At 36.7% G+C, this 20828-nt stretch overlaps 1 protein-coding gene across 1 annotated transcript in view; it reads right to left on the bottom strand.

The window, feature by feature from the left end:
* Abca12 (ATP binding cassette subfamily A member 12) overlaps positions 1-20828 on the bottom strand; it is a 168087-nt gene that overhangs the window by 81563 nt on the left and 65696 nt on the right. The window contains exons 5-9 of the mRNA XM_048344174.1: positions 20591-20688; positions 17713-17898; positions 14391-14569; positions 10528-10640; positions 5684-5762 (exon numbers count right to left, since the gene is read on the bottom strand). Of these exons, the coding sequence (XP_048200131.1) occupies positions 5684-5762; positions 10528-10640; positions 14391-14569; positions 17713-17898; positions 20591-20688 (655 nt within the window). The remainder of the gene's footprint in view (positions 1-5683; positions 5763-10527; positions 10641-14390; positions 14570-17712; positions 17899-20590; positions 20689-20828) is intronic.

Here is a 20828-nt window from a genome sequence, read left to right as displayed (position 1 = left end):
TGGATGAATCAGTATTCGGTTGGATTAGACTACTAGGCTTTCAGACAGTTAGCCTCATTATTTATCAAAGCCTCCTTGCAGATAATCAATGCCATTTATCAATTCACAAACAAAGGACAGGGTAATATATGCTGAGACTACATTTTCTGGCCTAAATAAAAGAAGTAATCTATCAGAGAAGAGATTTCTGAATCTCCATATGACTGCAAAAAAACCAACAGGAATGTGGTGGATAACAGTACTATCCTCATTGTATGAACTGGCCATATAATATCAAGTCATATCTACACATAGGCAAGTGTCATGGGTTGTCATTTCATTCATGATAGCAGGGAGTCAAGTCAACCCAGGACAAATCAAGGTCATTACAAGCAGCATAACGACAGCACTATGCTAATATTAGAGGCGTCGAGCTACTGTTTGGGGATATGTAATAGCTTTAGGAATATTGATGGAAACAAGAACAGTTTCAAAAAGAAGACCTTGGGCTGGGGATATAGCCTAGTGGCAAGAGTGCCTGCCTCGTATACACGAGGCCCTAGGTTCGATTCCCCAGCACCACATATACAGAAAACGGCCAGAAGCGGCGCTGTGGCTCAAGTGGCAGAGTGCTAGCCTCGAGCGGGAAGAAGCCAGGGACAGTGCTCAGGCCCTGAGTCCAAGGCCCAGGACTGGCCAAAAAAAAAAAAAAAAGAAGACCTTAAGGATAGGCTAAATGATGGGATTGGAAAGAAGCGACAAATACAATTATGAAACTATTTGTGGATTTACTGCATCTATTATTTTATTTAACTATAGGAATAAATATAGGTTTCATGATAGCTGCTCCTGATGACTTGAAGGAATGATCCATTTAACTTGTATTCTACTTCTTGCTTACCCTGACACCATCCCCATTACAGAGTAACTAGCAACTGTGTTTTGTGCATGGTTACCTGAGTTAATATCTAATGAATGCATAAATGTGTAAGTAAGAGATAGGAGGCTTCCAAGACCCTGGCCATTTATCTGAGAGGAAGACAATGAGGCATATGTGGATGGTAGGGTAGCTTCTCAATACTGCTCTTCCTCCTTTTGTGGTTAGTATCTTCTGTCTTAATTTAAAAAATATAAAGCCAGTTTCATCAGGATATAATGCTCTGCAGCAAAGTATTGGCCTAACTTTCCAGATGGACTAGAACAAGAGATGCTCATGGCAATGCTGTCAAATTTAGACTAGTTGCCCTTGAAGTGACCTTGAGATACTGATTAAACCCTTCTCTTAGTTTCACAGGAAACACTTAATTGCCTAACATTTCGAGGATGAATTTAGTAGACTTCAAAGATTAAGATTCCCTGTGTTTATGACACGTTTTGGTATACACACCCCATAAGTCCTTTAAACCATTTAATTTATGTATGTTTTATATAAAGTCCTACCTTTTATTCAGGAGTATTCATGTATGCATACACAAATAAAAGAAAATAATGACCTTCAAACAGAAATAATGATAAAGAAGAGCTATGAGAGAAAAGCATTTGTTAAAACAGCTTTCTTTAGAAAATTCTGCATCAAAACCAAAACCCATCCTTTTATCTTGTGCTACTGTTGCCACTCTGATTATTTTAAAGTGGAAATGGAATGAAAGTTGGAAGATAAAAATCTCTTAATTTCATCAATCACAACAAGAGCCATCTTAATAGTATTGGATTCTCCCTAATAAGCCGTCAGCTAGCTGTCAGCTACTATGTTTGCTGTGGAGTCTGCAAGACAGAAATGCTGTATCGCCAGTGCTGTGGCTGCCTCCAGGCACTCACGAAGTTACTTGGGTCAGCAATAACATCCACTTGTGTCAATTCAAAAAGTTTTTTTCTAATTCTTAATATTTTGGATAGTTATATAAGTGGTTTGGGTTTTTTCTCTCTCTCTTTCTTTCTTGGTCAGTAATAGGGCTTGAACTCAGGGACTGGGTGCTGTCCCTGAGCTTTTTCATTCAAAGCTGGCACTCTACTGCTTTGAGCTATAGCATCACTTCTGGTTTTCTGTGGTTCGCTGAAGGTAAGAATCTCATGGACTTTCCTGCACAGGCTGGCTTTGAACCATGATCCTCAGATCTCAGCCTCCTGAGTAGCTAGGATTACAAGCATGAGCCACTGGTGCCCAGCTAAATGGTGTGTTTTTTAAACTCTATTTGAAACATGGCAGCCTGGCAAGGAGGATATTGGTCAAGGACTCGCTCTTTCTAGGAAAACTCCTGAGTCAGCCAACATGGAGGAGAGAGATGGCAGGGATGACCGGAAGTGGCTGTTTGCTGGTCACTGATGGCTCAGGCCTGTAATCCTAGCTATTCAGTAGATGGAGATCTGAGGACAAAGACTCAAAACTGGCCTGGACTTTAATCTAATTAGCTAGCAAAAATTCTGAAGGTATGGCTGCAGTCATTCAGTACCAGCCAGAGGAAGTGCTGGCACAAGACCCTGAGATCAAGCTGCAGTACCAGCATTAAAAATAAAGGAGGAAGGAAGGAAGGAAGGAAGGAAGGAAGGAAGGAAGGAAGGAAGGAAGGAAGGAAGGAAGGAAGGAAGGAAGGAAGGAAGGAAAATATGGGTTATTTTATATAAGGATTTTGTCAAGAATTTACTAGGAGAATTTTTCATTAAAAAGAAAACCCATAAGCAATGATATAGGCTGTTTTAGAGAAAATAAGAGAATGTTTATAACTTTCTTATTCTATTATTTTAAAATCTGTTTTAGCTGATATATTAAAATATATAAAATAACATTTATGAGCTACTGTGTATACTTTGATACATCAATCTGATATTGTTTAAGTTATTTATTTTAATTCTTTATGTAGGAAACATTAAAATCCTTTATGTGTGATATTTTTGAGTATATGTGCCATTCTTGAGACTTGAACTCAGGGTCTGCACACTTGTCCCTGACCTTTGTTGCTCAAGGATGGTGTTTTACCACTTTAACCACATCTCCACTTGTGGTTGTTTGCTGGTTAATTGAAGGTAAGAATTGCATGGATTTTCTTGCCAGAGCTGGTTTCAAACTTGGATCCTCAGATCTCAGCCTCTTAAGAATCTAGTATCACAAGCGTGAGCCATAGGCACCTGGCTAAAATCCTTTCTTTGAGCTTCTAGTAATGTTCAGGACAGTATTAACATTGGTATTCACCCTACTAGGCAATGAGCACAAGAACTTCTTGCTCCAATCTAACTATTCTTCGGTAGTCATTAATTAATCTTTCCTCATCCTTTTCTTTCACTGTACAAATTTTCACTAGCACAAAAACATATCTGGGCTGGGTGCAGGTGGCTCATGCCTGTAATCCTAGCTACTCAGGAGGCTGAAATCTGAGGATCACAGTTCAAAGCCAGACCAGGCAGGAAAGTCCGTGAGACTCTTATCTCCAATGAGCCACCAGAAAACAAAGTGGCACTATGGCTCAAGTTGTAGAGCTCTATCCTTGAGCTGAAGAGCTCAGTGACAGCACCCAGGCCCAGAGTTCAAGCCCCAAACCACCACCACCATCAACAACAACAACAACAAAAACATATTTGGGGGTACTAAAAATCAAAGAATTGCAATGGTATAATTTATCAAGCTCAAGTAACCTTAACAAGCCATTTAGTCTTCACATTTGCCCTGAACTAAAAACTGATCTAAATCAGCAACTACAGAGAACTACTGGCATTTCCTACCATAATTATTATAGTTACTGCAAGAAGCCCCTCATATTTACGGATTTTAGACACCGAAGTTACTGTTGTCATTTCCACTGTCTATTCTTGGGACTTCTTGACCCCAAACAAAGTCCCAAATAAGATTATCCATAACCTAGATTATAGATTATTATCTATAGTTATAGATACTTATAATTAGATTATATATTGGTTTGATTAGCCAACAGTGATATTTCAATTCCTTAAAAACCAAATGAAATAGTCATGTTAAAATGAGATGTTGCTGTGCTCTGAATGTCTGAATGTCTGTTCACCTATTCAAATTCTAGCCCCCAAGGTGATGATATTTGTAGAAGAAGCTTTTGAAGGACTGTTAGGTCAAGAGAGGATTAACAACCCATATAAAAGCAGCCATAGAGAGCTGGCTTACCCTTCTTTCTGTGTAAGGACACAATAAGAAGGTACCATTTCATTTGGATTTCCCTGCATCTAGACCTGGGGGGAAATTTCCTATTGTTTATAAGCTATCCCATCCATAGGATTTTGCTATAGAAGCCAAATAGCCTAAGATAGACACACACACACACACACACACACACACACACACACACACACACACGTCACAGTGAAACAAGTCAGAAATGACCTCCAGCTAGAGTCTCCTCACAGGCATAAAGTAACTAATCTAGACATAACATATCAGATAGTTATGAAACCCTAGAGTTAATTTCAAGATCTTTATGTTGTATCATCAAAGTTATACTGAATAATCTAATGTCAAAAATTAGTTTTGGCTTTACACTACTTTGATTATTTTTTAAATCTTTTTTTTTTATTGTCAAAGAAAAGTACAGAGGGGTTAAAGTGTCATTCCCTTACAGGAATGAGTTCATTTCTTATCCAATTTATTACCTCCTCCCTCAATGTTCCCCTACCTCCCCCTCCCCACTTCTCTCCCTCCCCATGAGTTGTACAGTTGGTTTGCACCACATAGTTTTATAAGTATTGCTCTTGCATTGGTTTATCTTTTTTTTTTTTTTTTTTTTTTTTTGCCAGTCCTGGGCCTTGGACTCAGGGCCTGAGCACTGTCCCTGGCTTCTTTTTGCTCAAGGCTAGCACTCTGCCACTTGAGCCACAGCGCCACTTCTGGCCATTTTCTGTATATGTGGTGCTGGGGAATTGAACCGAGAGCTTCATGTGTAGGAGGCAAGCACTCTTGCCACTAGGCTATATCCCCAGCCCCTTGGTTTATCTTTTTATCCATTGTCTCTCGATTTTGGTATTACCTTTCCCTTCCCTTGTTCCAATACACAGATACATGCCTTTTCTTTTATTCATATAATAGTTGATTTTTAATTTGACTTAATTATTTGGCTGGTTCTGAAAATGGAGCTGACTGAAATTCTCATTTGATGCTCTACCACTTGCACCATACTTCCAGTCTCTTTCTCCATTGTTAATTTCATTTTATTTATCTTTAAGTAGTAGTACAAAGGAGTTTCAACAGTACAAGGCACCTTGATCAGTGTCACCCCTTTCATTGTTCCCCTCCTACCACTCCTAATGTCACCAATTGTCTCAGTTTACCTGATTTCATTTTTAATATATGTACATTGAATCATTGGTTACTTTTAAAGTAGAGTATTGCCTTATGCATGGACTGTGATCTTTCTACTTGTGCTTCCCTACATGGCTGGAGAAAACAGGCATGCACAATTGCCTCCAGCTTCCCTTCCACAATCCATAGTTGGGAGAATAGGTTCACTCCCATTCCCACGCACTAGTTGAAATGGACTCTCATGAACTTATTTTTGCCTGGACTGACCTCAACTCCTGATCCCTGGGTATCCACATCCCAAGTGGCTATGTGAGCTATGGGGCCTAGCTTCCATATGTGATTTTTTTTCCTATTCTATATGGTTCTACACAATGATAAAGGAATGTGTGCTTGTAAACTGTTTCGATTGCTTGTTTAGCCAAGTTATGACCTATTTAGAATCAAACTTACTGTCCAGCCAGACTGCTTGCAGAGAGGGACCGTTCATCATCCTCACTCCAACCGTATGTTCCATTATCAGAGTAATCACCTACAGTAATAAAATTTATATTGTGAACATTGCACATGTTTGTTTAAAGATTTCTTCTCAGCCCAAACCATCTAAGACAAATGTATGGGGAAAAATAGAAAAATCTGAAATTTCTTACCCAAAAGAATTTTACAAAAGATGTTCGTGCCTGTTTTGTTGAAAATATTTGAGATCCATATGCAAAATGTATGTCTACTAATGAAAATAATCCCAACGATCAAACACATGTATTTCTAACAAATTCTCCCTGCATCAAGCCACTGCGTTGTTATTTCCCCAAGACCTGTTTACATAGATGACTTTCTATCTGCCATAATAAAGATTGATTACCACATGATTGGTTAATAATTGAACCAATTTCAGTGTTACAGGTCACTGGATTTGTTTCTTTGTCTTTTTTTCTTGTGGGGGTAGAGGGAAGTTTCAGTTGTTTATAACGTAGCCTTAGGAGGCATCTGTCATCACTAATGTGTGTTTTCTATCTCCCCCCAAACAGCCACTGATCAGTGAAAGCAGCTGCAAATGCAAATTGGCTAATGTTAACAGAATTTTTCTGTGTCTTCCAAATAATGAGAAGGTGCAGAGTGCAGAAGGCACTGGGTAAAGCAGATATAATGAAAATCCTATGTGAAGATTTAATTCAGCATGGAGAGTTGCCCTTAGAACTTAAATGGGTCATTGATTCAGTTGGCTATATGCATTATATAACAAAAGACTAAGCATGCAGCAGCATTCCCATGAATTCTTTAAATAGTCACAGCATAAAAATAATAACTTAAATCCAGTGCTCTAAGTCATTGGGAAAGAAGATGATTTAATTTAGTCTTCACTTCATACCCTACTCATTTCTTATAAATAATCCATCATGTTTCAATGTGGGGTGTGTGTGTGTGTGTGTGTGTGTGTGTGTGTGTGTGTGTGTGTGTATGTGTGTGTGTGCTGGTCTGAGGCTTGAACTCAGGGCCTGACTGCTCTACCTTACCTTTTTTTGTTCAAGACTTGTGCTTTGCTACTTGAGCGTCACGTGCAGCTTTTTGCTGGCTAATTGGAAATAAGAGTTGCATAGACTTTCCTATCTGGGCTGGCTTTGAACCATGATCCTCAGATCCTCAAATCTTAGCCTCCAAGGATTACAGGTGTGAGCCACCAGTATGCAGCAATGAAGTCATTTTCATATTGACCTAATCACTTCCAATACGACATTTTATGAGTAGCTTTCATTCTTCTTTCGTGATTTCTAGGCAGTGCATCCTAATACTCTTTTACAAATGGCCCTCTATCACTCATGCTTTCTGATGTTGATTATTTTATTTACATTAATATCTGTGTATAAAGACTATATCCAAGAATTCAAAACTTCCTTAGCTACTTCCTGCACCACTGATACTAAGCAATGTGGTTTAGCAGCTAGTCACACAGAGTGGTTATTTTTATTTTCCTGTTCAGCAGTGGATTTCCCTCATCTGCACACCACGAAGAGCACGTGTCAGAATATAAGGACCAAGAAGGAAGAGGCCCCAAATAATATGACTAATTAATAATGGTAATGCTTATGACTTGTCGACATCTCTATACAGAATAGTCAAGGATAGAAATCAGTTGGGATTTACAGGGGCTTTTGTTCAAGTGTGTGTGTGTGTGTGTGTGTGTGTGTGTGTGTGTGTGTGTGTGTGTGTGTATTAAAATGTCTTTCCAAGATCAGATCTTGTTCACTTTGAACTTCTATGTGATACTCTGCAAGTTAATTGCTACTTGTGCTTTATGTGGTTATGGAGTTTCTCTCTTTCATCAAGCTATTAAAATAACTAATAGAAATTAACTTTATGTTATCAGTGATAGACTTGACCCTGAAGTTAAATAGAAACTTTTCCTTCTAGCCACTAAGGACTATAAAGTACTTCAGAAGAAATAGTATACTAACCAGACCTCAATGGAGTGGAAAATGTTACAAACCTTTCAAAAGTAGATGTTACTTCTTAGAGTTTATTTTTTAGAGTTAGGCATATTTTAAGATGCTGCAGTTTTATAAATAAATGAATCACAAAGATAATCCCTGCTCAGCTTGAGAGATGGAAACTTGAGACCTTATTCACAGAGTGTCAGCTTATTTAGGAAAGAACTGAAACTTAGATCCCTAAAAACAAAAAAGTTAGGAGATAACATTCTTTGCAGGGGTTTATTGCATCTCTGTGTTGTCACAGTTCTGAGGAGGCTCCTGAGGAGCTCCTGATGTGTGTTCAGAATTGAGGTTGAGACAGGGGAAGATTATATGTAGAAATCAAGTATGGGGACTGGGAAATAAGGTATCATTGTAGGAGGGAGCATTGCACAATGAGCCACACTCCATCAGTGCCTGAACCAATAGCAAGTACTTCCATGTCTCTGTAAGAAACCATGGGGCTATGTATGACACAGCTCAAGGCACCTGACATTAAGGTAGACAGATCAGGCTCTAACCTCAGTTTGGCTTTAAGTTGGGCTGAATGATAAAGACAAAGTGTCTAGCCTTCTGTTGCTTTAGTTTCTTTGTCTGTGAAATGGGATAATAACTGCATCTCATAGAAGTGTTTTGATAATTAAGGGGACTTAAGGTAACAAAGCATAGAACATGGACTCAATGGATGCTATTTACTTTTCCTATTTGAAAGCATGATCAGAGATCTATAAAGCTATTTTAACCTCCTTGTCCATTAGTTAGAGAGGAGCAAGCAGCTCCAATGTGGTATATCAATTCATTCCAGTTCAGGCAAGGCCAAAACAAGGGAAAAGTGTATTCACTTTCAAATATGGCCAAACACCATGATGACCATGAGGGAGCCTGGGCAATGTACCCCAAGGAGACTCTGAAGGTTTCTGAAGAACACCTAGGAAGATTTTTTTTCTCAAAGGCCATGAAATTTTTGCTCAAGTAGGTAGAGGCTTGAGGTTAATGACTTATGGAAACAGATATGTCGTCATCTATATCCCAGACTAAAGAAGCCCAAATGGCATAAAATTTGAAAACAAAGAAAACTTAGGCACACCAAATTTTGTAGATGCAGTCTGATGTCATTTTGGCTATCCAGTGCTGTGCTTAAATATGCTAATGATCATATTTGTAGATACAGGCACAGCTGCCCGTTGGTCACTAGCATATTTAACAAAAGCATGGCCATTTGTTCCATATGAGAAACTGAGTGAGACTGTTCACCAGGAAAAGTGTTTGGTTGCTTAATTGGTAAAAGGTACTCCTTACTTTTTGTGGTTTCTAAGGCACAGATGAACTTTTGTCAATTGTAAAAAATAATCTTTAGCTATATCACTTTACTACATATTAACTACAAACTGTGCATCTGATAATGAAAAGGTAAACAATAGTAAGTAGGAATGTGAAGTTTTCAAGTCTATTAAATATAAACACAAAAAAAGTATAGAGGAAATAAGTAGAGTTTGCTAATGCAAACTTTTTTTTCTTCTCTTTTTATTTTTTTTATTATTTTTTTCAATTTTTTTTTATAAAACTGATGTACAGAGAGGTTACAGTTCAAACTTTTATGTAGAGAACTTATGGTAGAGAACTGTCTGTTCTCTGGCCTGGAATCTTATTTTTTTAACTTTAGTTTTAATTTTTTATTGTTATCATTAAATAGTTGTCCATAAGTAACTTCTTGTACAATATCATCCTTTCCCTTGTTCTCCTCCAATATGGCTTTTCACTCTAAAACTGGTATCTTTTTTATTTTGTGTGTGTGACGGTCCTGGGGCTTGAACTCAGGGCTGAGGAATAGTCCCTGAGTTTTTTGTTCAAAGCTAAAGCTCTACTACTTGAGCCACAGATCCACTTCTGGCTTCTTGGTGCTAAATTGGAGGTAAGTTTCATAGACTTTCCTGCCCATTCTGGCTTCTAACTACAGTCCTCAGATCTCAGCCTTTTGAGTTCAGCTAGGAATACAGATATGAGCCACCAATGCCCAGCCAAAAACTAGTATCTTAAAACTACACAATAGCTTCTCGTTTGATATTTTCATGTGCCTACCTTATCATCCGAAAGTCAACATACTTAAAAGCTGACAAAATCTGATTTTAAAAAAAGAGTTCAACTGTAAAAGCATTCAGGAAAGATAAATGTTAGCCTATCATTTTACTTGGGAAGCAGGGATTCATCCTTTACAACTAGGAACTTTTGCCTGTATGTACTTACCTATATAGATTGATAGGTTTCCATGTTAGTAGTACATGAAGTTATTCGGTGTTGGCAAAAGTGATATTTTCTCAGACAGGAGCATCATGCTAACCTTGTCTTGTGGGAGGTGACAGAGTATCCTAGTGATCTATTTATGCCCTGGTGTCTATAGTGCTTTCTTTTTTTTCTTCAAGATAATTGGTTGAGAGTATAGTTTTTTAACAAACAAAGAGTCAGCAAGTTCAGAAAGGAGGGCAAAAATCTGAAAATCCAATGTAAGATTTTGTTCCAAAAAAATACTGTAGAAATCTAATTTCTGAGGCTTCTGAGGCAATGATATTTATTTTTCCATTCCAAGCATAAACAGTGTAACAAGCTTAGCAAGCTCATGTTTACCTATAGACAAACCCTAGAATCTCATACCCTCTTTTCAGCCATTTCATTCTTTCTCCACGTCTTAACTTGAGACCTGAATTTATTGGCAGCATATGTCCCTACCTTAAAAAATATAATTTATACATGATGAGTTGAGTTGCATTCTGCTTTATAATTCTGATGGGCTTTGTGACACTGGTTTAGAACAGTAAGAAGAAAATACAATACCTTGAACTGGGGAGTCCAAAGTGTGGAGCAGATGTTTAACAGACTTCTGGAGGGCTCGGAAGCCTTCGTTAGATTCAGCACGTGGATAAACCTTCTGTACCACCAGCAGCATCCTAATGAGTAGAAATACAATTAAACCAGATTGTGTTTCCAGCTTACAGACAGAAACCAAAGGTTATTCAAGGAGAAAATGGATCCTGTATAGAAAATTATTCTTATAACATAAAAGACAAGATGCTGATTTTCTAATTTAATTACTTGTTGGTCTGTTCATGCACAAAATCCTAACAAAATGTGCTTGAACCAGAACAAAGAAATTTATGTTTCCAGGATTGTGAAGCCTCAGGATGCAAAGACCTTGAAGTAACAGAGCAAAGTTCTCCTTAGATTTTTTCCTTTTAAGACTTAGAAATAACTGGTTAGAAGAGGAAAATAATCTTAGTAGAGGATCACAAAAGCTCAATAGCTATGTGTATATGATCACATAAAATAATATTTACTGACATGAACTCCAAGAAATGGAAAAAAAGGTTATTTTTCTTTGTTGCTGTTTTTGTTTTCTTTTCTTTCTGTCTTGTTTGTTAGTTTATCTGTCTTTGGGAGAGCAAGGGGGGAACAGAAAGGGTGGGACAAAGGATGAAGAGGTGCAACAGTAGTACTCACTAGACACTATGTTGAAAATGAACTATAAAACTTAGGGGTGAGGACAGAAGAGGCAAGCTGGGAGAGAACAAGGGAAGGGGGTGACATTGTTCAAAAAGAAATGTAATCATTACTTGACTTATGTAACCGTAACCCCTCTATACATCATCTTTACAATAACAATAAAATAAATATATATGTATATAAAATTATTGGGAAGTTCTAAGCCCTTGTATTGGGGAAAGAAAGAAAGAGTAGGAGGGAGAGAAGGAAGAGAGAGGGAGGGAGGGAGGGAGGGAGGGAGGGAGGGAGGGAGGGAGGGAGGGAGGGAGGAAGGGAGGAAAGGAAGAAAGAAAGAATTTGTTAGGAAAAGTAACTTGCAATGATAAGATACCTTCTTTATTTTCAGTTAAATAGAAAAATAAATAAATATTGGAAAATATTTTCATTAAAAACCAGGCCCAATAAAGTATCTGGTTTCATGAATATAGTTAAACATAGTTTTTGCAAACATCTACCTTTGGTTAAACAAATAATAAAGCAAATTGATTTTGAACAAAATGGATCATGCTTTAAGACTGTAAGTGATGCATTACTCCAAGGTAGCTAGATATTACTATTCAAACTAACTGGCATTGAGTTCCTATGATTTGTGTGGTGAGAAGTTCACACTGGTAATAGACAATCAGCAAACTCACTGTTGCCAGAGTTCGTTCTATATTTTCGTAGGCCAATTAGCTACCTCATTTTTTAATTTTGATTCTACAGTGGTCATTAGTATAATTTTTAAAGAAATGTTGCTATGGCACACAGATGCAGAACATCACAAATACTGTGATTTATACCAACAATCAAGGTCAGGTCAGTGTTTTAATTAACTTGAGTAGTAAGCAGAACACACAAGCTTTTGTTAATAATTTATTATTGTGGAGGTAATGTAATACAAATTAGCTAATCGTTTTCTTTAGCAATCCTTTGGACCACTGCAAGAGATATGCTTTTTGCTCCAACCAAACATGTTGCCTTCTGAGTAAAGAAATGTTTCAAAACCTACTTTTCATGACTTGTATCTCACAATATCCTTTTCCTCATTTGGGTGAAACACAGGGCATGGATGTAGAAGGAAACAAATGAGATTACTTGTAGTGTTATAATTATTCAATGTAGCAATCCAAACTTTTATCATTTCTATATTTAATTAATATAAAATATTAACTTAAAATTAAATAAAATACTGCTCCTTTGAAAAGACAGTGTACAATATGGAGAAAATATTTACAATCAATATTTTTGGCCAAAAATAAATCTCCATAAATATATAAATAACTTTTAGTTCTCAATATTTAAAAGATTAATAACCTAACTTCAAAAGGGATAGACATTTGAATGGACATTTCCAAAAAAGACCAAAAAATGACCAAGAGCTATATATAAAACATAAATTTTGTTGTTGTTTGTTGGTTTTTTGTTCATACTGGGGTTTGAACTCAGAGCTAGACAGATACTCTACCACTTACAGAACACCTCCAGCTCTGAACAAAAACAAAACGTTTAGTGTCACTAATCAACAGGAGAATACAAATCAAGATGAGATACAACATATTTGGCAGGAGAGTTATTGTTAAATAAACAGAGGACAATAAACCTGGCAAGGATGTGGAGAGATCAGAGCCCTTCCACATGATTGGAATTCATTCTAATGCCTCCTCTATGGAAAACAGTTTGGATGGAGGTTCCTCTACCATCCCTCTCCCAGACATTTATCCAAAAGAACCAAAATCAGAATCACAAAGAAATATGCTCATTGCAACACTTTCTCATTGCAAAGATGAGAAAGAATATAAGTAAATGGCCATTGGCATATGAGTGAGGAAGAGGAATATGATCCAGACTTTAAAAAATTTTTTTTAAATTTTTATTTTCAAACTGATGTACAGAGAGGTTAAAGTTTCGTACGTTGGGCATTGTGACCCAGACTTTTTAAAGAAGAAAATTCTTCAGTATGGGAACAACATGGACAAAGCTTAAAAGCATTATTCTAAGTGGAATGATAATAAAGTAGTCACAGAGAGCAGGTACAGCATGATTTCACTTATTTGAGGTCTTACAGATTCTGATGGGGCTTGGAGGTGATAGGGAAGAAGATGTGAAAACATTGCCAACTTTAGAAAATCAGAGAGTACCCTTGTGCCTTTCACTGGCTTGGGGGAACAGGAAATGAGTTAGTAATAAATGCACTGAAAGATTCTGTTAAACAAGATGAATAAGCGCTAGATATAGTCTGTACAAAACTGCACCTATAGTTAACAAATATAGATTGTGCAATTGAAACATGTTAGTAGAGTGGATCTCATGTTCATATTCTGATGACAACAAAAAATTTAAAAAGCCTAATACCATTGGCTTCATAGTAATTTGAATCCATTTATTGTAAGCTGCTTACATTACCTATGCAGACCGTTTGCATTTGTCATCATTACTGGAATACATTACTACATAATGCCAAAAATATGAAATAACTTTATTTAAAGTCTTCAGAGAATTAAAATAGCCCAACTGCATTGCCTTTCCTATGTTAATTTGTACTACCAAAATAATGCATGAGGTCTATTTTGACCTTCTTCCATTGACTAATATTTTAGTCCTTCAGCACATCAACAGTGGTCTGTTATTATGCAAAGAACACAAGATAGAATGTGGATTTTGCAAGTTCAAGTCCTGGCTTTGCTGCATGGCAGTTGTCCAACTTTGGGAAAGTCAACTGATTTCTTTGATATTTTCCTCCCTCTTTAAAATGAGGCTTTGTTATCTCCTCTGAAAACACTGTTGTGAGAATTGTGTAAGATAAATGTACTGGCAGAGGGTGTATGATGACGTTTTTGAACAGATTAAAGCTCAAGGAAGCATCCCAACGTAAGAATAATCTCTTCTGGTACTTTAGCCATTTCAACTAGGATGATACTATGCATCCAGTGACATATTTAACAGGCAAACTTGGTTTTGGAGTTGGGAAACCGAAGTTCAAACCCACCTATGAAATACTTGACGTTTAACCAATACATTCACCTGTATCACTAATATCTATAATAAGAGGCAGAAGAATCTTTAGCTCCGTGCTTAAATTGCCTCCCTGACAGCCTCACCAGAATTATCTTTTTTTTCAGAAAGACCTTTTTGTGAATAACAACATGTGATGTATACTTAAGATTAAATTTTCTTACCTGTTGGCTTTTCGGAGAACATCAAATACATTGCTTAGTGATGTGTCATTCTGAAACACAGTTGGAAAACTAGAGAGCAGCTGCCACACAGCTCTCTGCTCCTGCACTTGTGAGAAGAAGGACAGCACCTTAACAAGTTCCTGAAACACTCGCTTCTGATTCTTGGGGTCACTTGATAGCTTAAAAACAAAACCAAAATGACTGAAGTGAGGCTTTAAGACATGCAATCACATTCCCACCAGCATGTTATTATTCGATTCTTTGATAATGGCTGTTCTAACTGGGTTGAGGTGGAATCTCGATGTTGTTTTGATTTGTATTTTTTAATGACCAGAGTTGTTGAACATTTCTTTATGTGTCTATTGGCCATTCTTATTTCCTCTTCAGAGACGTCTCAACATCTTTAGCCCACTTATTAATGAGGTGGATGTTTCTTTGAGAATTTGTTTCTTAGGGGATGTTATTTTTTTGAGCTCTAAGTATATTTAAGATACGAGGTTCTGTCTGTTATATAGCTACAAGGTTTTCTCTCAATCTGTGGGCTTTCTATTTATCTTGCTAGCTATGTCCTTTGCCATACAGAAGCTCTGCAGTTTAATGCAATCCCATTCATCCAGACTTTCTTTGAGTTGTTGTGTTTCTGGGTCTTTATTGAGAAAGTTTTGATCTGTGTCAAGGAGCCCTAGTGTTTCCCCAATTCCTTCCTGTAATATTTTCAAGGTTTCTGATTTTATATTGATGTCTTCGATCCATTTGGAAATGATTCTGGTGCAGGGTGATATGTTAGGATCTAACATCAGCTTTCTACATGTGTATAGTCAATTCTGCCAGCATCATTTGTTGAAGAGGTTGTCTTTCTTCTCTCCTGGTTTTTTTTTTTTTACTCCCTTATCAAAGATTAGGTAGCCATAGGTCTGTGGGTTCATTTCTGCATCTTTAATTCTATTCCACTGGTCCTTGGGACATTGCTGGTACCTTCAGACATAGAGCATGTGCTTCATTGTGTTCCCATTTAAAGCAAGTCTCTTCATAAGCTCACTCATGCTAAAACGTCTTGTGCTTCCAATGTGTCTTTTTTTTTCTCAAATTTTTATTATCAAACTGATGTACAGAGAGGTTACAGTTTCATACGTTGGGCATTGGATACATTTCTTGTACTGTTTGTTACCTCCAATGTGTCTTTTTTAAAATTTTTTTATTATTAATTGAACATAAAATTTTTTTTACAAGGTGTTGTGCAAAGAGGGTGCAGTTACATAGTAGGGCAGTGTGTACATTTCTTGTGATATCTTACAACCTGTTTTTCCATCCCTTGTCTAGGTCAGGTAGACCCATATGCAATATACAATGTATCAAGCACATATACAGTGTTCACAGACTTGGTCTCTACTGTCTCTCCATCTCCCTTTGTTAACAGTCATATATCAGGGAGATCATGCCCCTTTGTTTTCTGTGTTCTAGGCTTGTCTCACTCAACATTATTTGTTCGAGTTCTGACCATTTCCCTGTGAATAACAATATTTCACCATTCCTAATCGCTATGTAGTATTCCATTGTATATAAGTACCATATTTTTTGGATCCATTCATCTGTGGAGGGGCATCTGGGTTGTTTCCAAATTTTGGCTATTGTGAATTGTGCTGCGATAAACATGGAAGTACAAATGTCCTTTTGATATCTTGGGTTTTGTTGTTTAGGATAGATGCCTAGGAGTGGTATGGCTGGGTCATAGGGTAGGACTATATTGAGCTTTTTGAGAAACCTCCATACTGTTCTCCAAAGTGGTTGTACTAATTTGCACTCCCACCAACAATGGAGAAGGGTTCCTCTTTCCCCACAGCCCCTCCAGCTCCAATGTGTCTTAACTCAGCATCTTTCAGGTCAATAATGATTTGAAACAATGAATTTTTGTAACATAATTTACTCTATGTGACTTAGTTTAAGAAAGCATTTTTCCATGCTTTGTATCAGAATGAGTTTATTACTGTAGTGTCTCTAAACTGGTTCTTTTAGAAAACTCACATGATGTATCTGTAGTTTCTACTATTGATGATGTTCGTGTATCACCTTCTTGTGATTGTATCTACACTATCTCTGTAATCTTATCTGAGTGTATGGGAAACAGTGTGTACTGGTATTAGTATTAGGAAATTCAAAGGGAATACCAAAATTGAGAGACAAAGGGTAAAATACGAGAAACAACAACAAAAGCAATACTTGCAAAACTGTTTGGTGTAAGTGAACTGAACACCTCAGGGGGGGACAGGGGAGGGGGGAGGGGGGTATGAGGGACAAGGTAACAAACAGTACAAGAAATGTATCCAATGCCTAACGTATGAAACTATAACCTCTCTGTACATCAGTTGTATAATAAAAACTAAAAAAAAAAAAAAAGAAAACTCATATGACTAAATGGCAATTTCTAAATTTTTTGTGTGTGTTGTGTATATGCCAGTTCGGGGACTTAAACTCAGGACCTGGAAACTGTCCCCAAGTTTTTCTTGCTCAAAGCTAGTGCTTTACCAGAACTCCAGCTCACAACTCCACTTCAAGCTTTATGCTGGTTAATTGTAGAAAGAGTCACAAACTTTCTTGCTTAAGCTGGCTTTGAATCGTGTTCCTCAGCTCTCAACATCCCAAGTATCTAGGATTATACATATGATCCACTGGCACCCAGTAATTTTTAAATTTTAAATAATTATTTACATAAAGCTTAGATAATCAAAAGGAAAGTATGCCTCACTTATTTTGTTTGTAAAATTTCAAAAGAATTCTGAAAATTAAAAAATAGCTTTATTATAAGTGGGTTTTGTTAAATGTAGATTAATGGCACCTTACTTTTGCCATTTTGGTCAGTGAGAAAAATAAAATGACCTTACCCATTATTCTAACTTCTGACAGTTGTATGGCTCTGTTAGTTCAATTATTCAACTTGCATTTTATCCTGAATAATCTCATTTACAGAACTCAGGGAAAACAGTCAATCTTATCCACCATGGAGCCAAGACATATTTCATTTATGAAGGTGTGTCTACATGAGCAATATTGCAATATTTCTATTTCAACATCAGATCACTTCAAATCTTGCCCATTTAGATGACAAATGAACATTACAAAGCATTACAGATTGTGTGTAAATGTCAATGTGAGAATTATATGCTAAAGGTGAGAAAAAAATTCCAGTCTATATTTCCCAGCCCATGTGGGCTACAGACTTGATCATTGATTCATGTTGTGTCACTTCCCAAATTCAAGGAAGGAAAGAGTTTACTCTTCCACTTGCATATGAGATCTTGGTCATTTTAAAAGATCTTTCACTAACCTGAGAGAATTGCTCCTTTAATTCCTGCAGAGAAGATTCTAAAAGGGTCATGTTGGAAAGGCAGAATTTGTTAAAAACATTTTTTCCTAGACTGAGCCAAGAGAAGGAATAATTTGTGATGTATCCTGGATATGCCTCACACATTTTTCTCCGTATGTCTTCTGAAGTTGAATTTTGCTTTAAGAGCTAAAAAAATGTAAGAAAAGGTAATGTTAGTAAATACAGATATTAAAATATTTGATTCTTTAAGAGAACTGATCTGTCTTTACAACAGTCACCTGAAAGTTGTGTATTATTAGAGCAACTATTAAAATAAAATACTCTGAGTTTACCAGTGGGAAGTTGTAAAGGAAAAACGATATATTCATATGTGAACGTGACAAATTCTCAGCATTGTGAGGATTTGAATGATTTCCATTTGACTGTGTATCTGAACCCATTTCTTATCTCTAATAGAAAGAGCTTAATCCATCAAGGATTTTCTAACAAATAATCTTATGCATCAAAGGCCTATTTGTAAGGAATGATAGCTGTCAAGATACATTTTACTCATAAGCTGGCATGCTAAATGATATCCCCTTTGAACATTCACTTAAAGTTAATAAAAATAAAATAATTAGTAAAACAGAAGGAAGGGGAAACATTCCTATTCTTATTTCCTGAGCCTTGAATAGCAGAAACTCAGGTATCTTAATTCTATATTCCCCTCCTCCTCACTCCCCTACTCCGGGAGGTTGGTCAGAATCTTTTAGAGATTTTCAAAAGAGGTAGCCTCAAGATGCCTATTTAGAGAAGTGAAGAGATGAATGGTTTCATTCTAATCTCATGTAGGAAAAAAAGGAAAAATATTTGTCTGAAAAATATATCAAATATCTAGCACTGATAAATTCATCATCATTGTATTATTAGACATAATTGGAAATCATTTTCATAATGGAATCATTGCAATCCCTCTATAGAGTCCATAGTGCAAATTAGTCTAATATAAACCACTATTTATGGCTAAAATTTTACTCACATTGACAATTATCTATTTGTTTAAATATTTATAGAGATGATTAACTTAATTTGTAACTATTAAGGAGCTTCTCATATTAATTCTTATTATTCTGTTATCACAAACTCTACACTCTGTGTTCCATCAACTCAGCTTCTAAATATAACGGAGTAAGACAGGATCCGCTTATCTAGGATATATTCTAAGCTCTAGGTCTTCTAGTCATTCATCCATATCTCCTCTAACACTACACATAAACTCACTCCAAAGTGATTTTTCTACTCATTCTTGCAAAGGTTGCAGAAAGCAGTAAAGGGAAAAAAAGGAATCAGAAAGATTGCTGACTCAGGCATCAATATGTCATCCTAATTTTTATATCCTTTCCCTGCTCCAACTCCTATCTACAACATATAAAGTTCACTTTAGACTTATCTCCCCTGGATATATGGCTCTGTACTGCCTCACAAAATCCAGAAATTACATTCAATATAAAAAACAGTACCTGGGAGTTTCAATAAAGTGGTGGGTTTTTTTAAGAATATGATCCAATGGATGAATGTTTTCTAGGAACAAATATGCAAGAGATGGAAGAAATACATGGAGTTGTTCTCCCAGTCTTCACACTAACCTAATTGGGAGAGGTTTTAAACTGGAGTTAACTATGTGCATTGGTGAACTTCTCAGGTTGGCAATGGAGCATTAACGACCTTAAATATTATATAATTTAGACTTTTGAAGTCTAGATTACATTGAATGAAAAAAGTCCTACATTGTGGCCAGCACTGGCAGAGTTATCTCAATGACAATCTATATGATGCCTTTTTCCTGGTATCGTTTTATTCAAATATACCCCACTTCACTGCGACACCTCAGTTAATTCAAAAGTCACCAATGATGACATATGAAGCAGTAGTGGTTATGGCTACTGGAATATGAGTAAAAGTCAGAGACATATTTCATGAATCAGATGTAAGAAATGACTGTAATATGGATGTGTTTTGTTAAATGATTTGTGTGTATGAGCATGATACAGAGAGTGAAAAGAGAGAGACTGAATGAAGAGAGCAAATAATATTTCAAACAAAAAGTATGAAAGATGATCTCTTCATTTCTGAAGAGCATGTAATTTGGGACTCCAACATTTACCATAGAGGCCAAGTTGCTTATATATATATGAGTTTGGTTGGTTAAGAAATAGCAAAGAGAAGTAGAAGTTATAGTTAACAGAAGGGTACCTGTTCTGCTCAAATATGTTCACATTTAATTTCTTAAAATCCCTGTATACACACACACACACACACACACACACACACACACACACACACACCTCACAGGTTGCTGCTATACATCCCTTATAAAATTATGTTTATCATCTTGCAATCTGGGAAACCATAAAATGAGTGATTTCCAGAAAACAGAAAAATCCATAGGCAAGCTCTCTAAAATATGCCAAGGGAAAAAGTTTTTTTCCTACTAAGGGGAGAGATTTTTCCATAGCCTTAATTTGTCCAAGGACATTATTAATATGGATGAAGTAGAACGTTTAAAGAGCATTAAAGCTTCACTTCTCTCTCTCTCCCTGCTTCAGAAAGTTGAAAGATCACATATAATGTCACCTTATTTCTTGCTAAATGAAAACCAAGTTCAATTAAGGGACTTACCAGGGCAGTAAATAAGTGCCCAAGAACTTAAGGAATTCACAATGTCTTCAAATTAAGCAGTGATTGACGATTCCCTTAGAAAAGAATCTGCCTGAGATAGGACTTAAAAGGGACAGGTGCTCCAAACCACTTCCTTTTTGAGAGATTTCCCTCTGTTAACGTGAAGTGCATTTGTTCAACCTCTTCATTATTGGTCCATTACAAAATTAAATGAAGTTACCTTTTCCAAACCAAGGACCCGTGCAAGTACTTCACTGCCATTAAAAGTTCCTGTTGCCGTGCTTCCCAAATCAGAACTTGGACTGGTTAATACTGTGGCTGCAGTACAAGAAATAATGTATCAGAATTCTAAGCAGACATACACCAAATGGGCAGGATAATAGAAGAACCATTAACTAGTCATTGTAACCTCATATACCCTATAGCAAGAATGTGTCCAAATAAGTTGTGGTCCGTTC

Source organism: Perognathus longimembris, chromosome 4 (assembly GCF_023159225.1).
Source record: "Perognathus longimembris pacificus isolate PPM17 chromosome 4, ASM2315922v1, whole genome shotgun sequence".
In the NCBI taxonomy this organism is placed as follows: domain Eukaryota; kingdom Metazoa; phylum Chordata; class Mammalia; order Rodentia; family Heteromyidae; genus Perognathus; species Perognathus longimembris.
The sequence above is the reverse complement of the archived record's forward strand: the minus strand, read 5'-3'. Positions and strand labels throughout refer to the sequence as shown.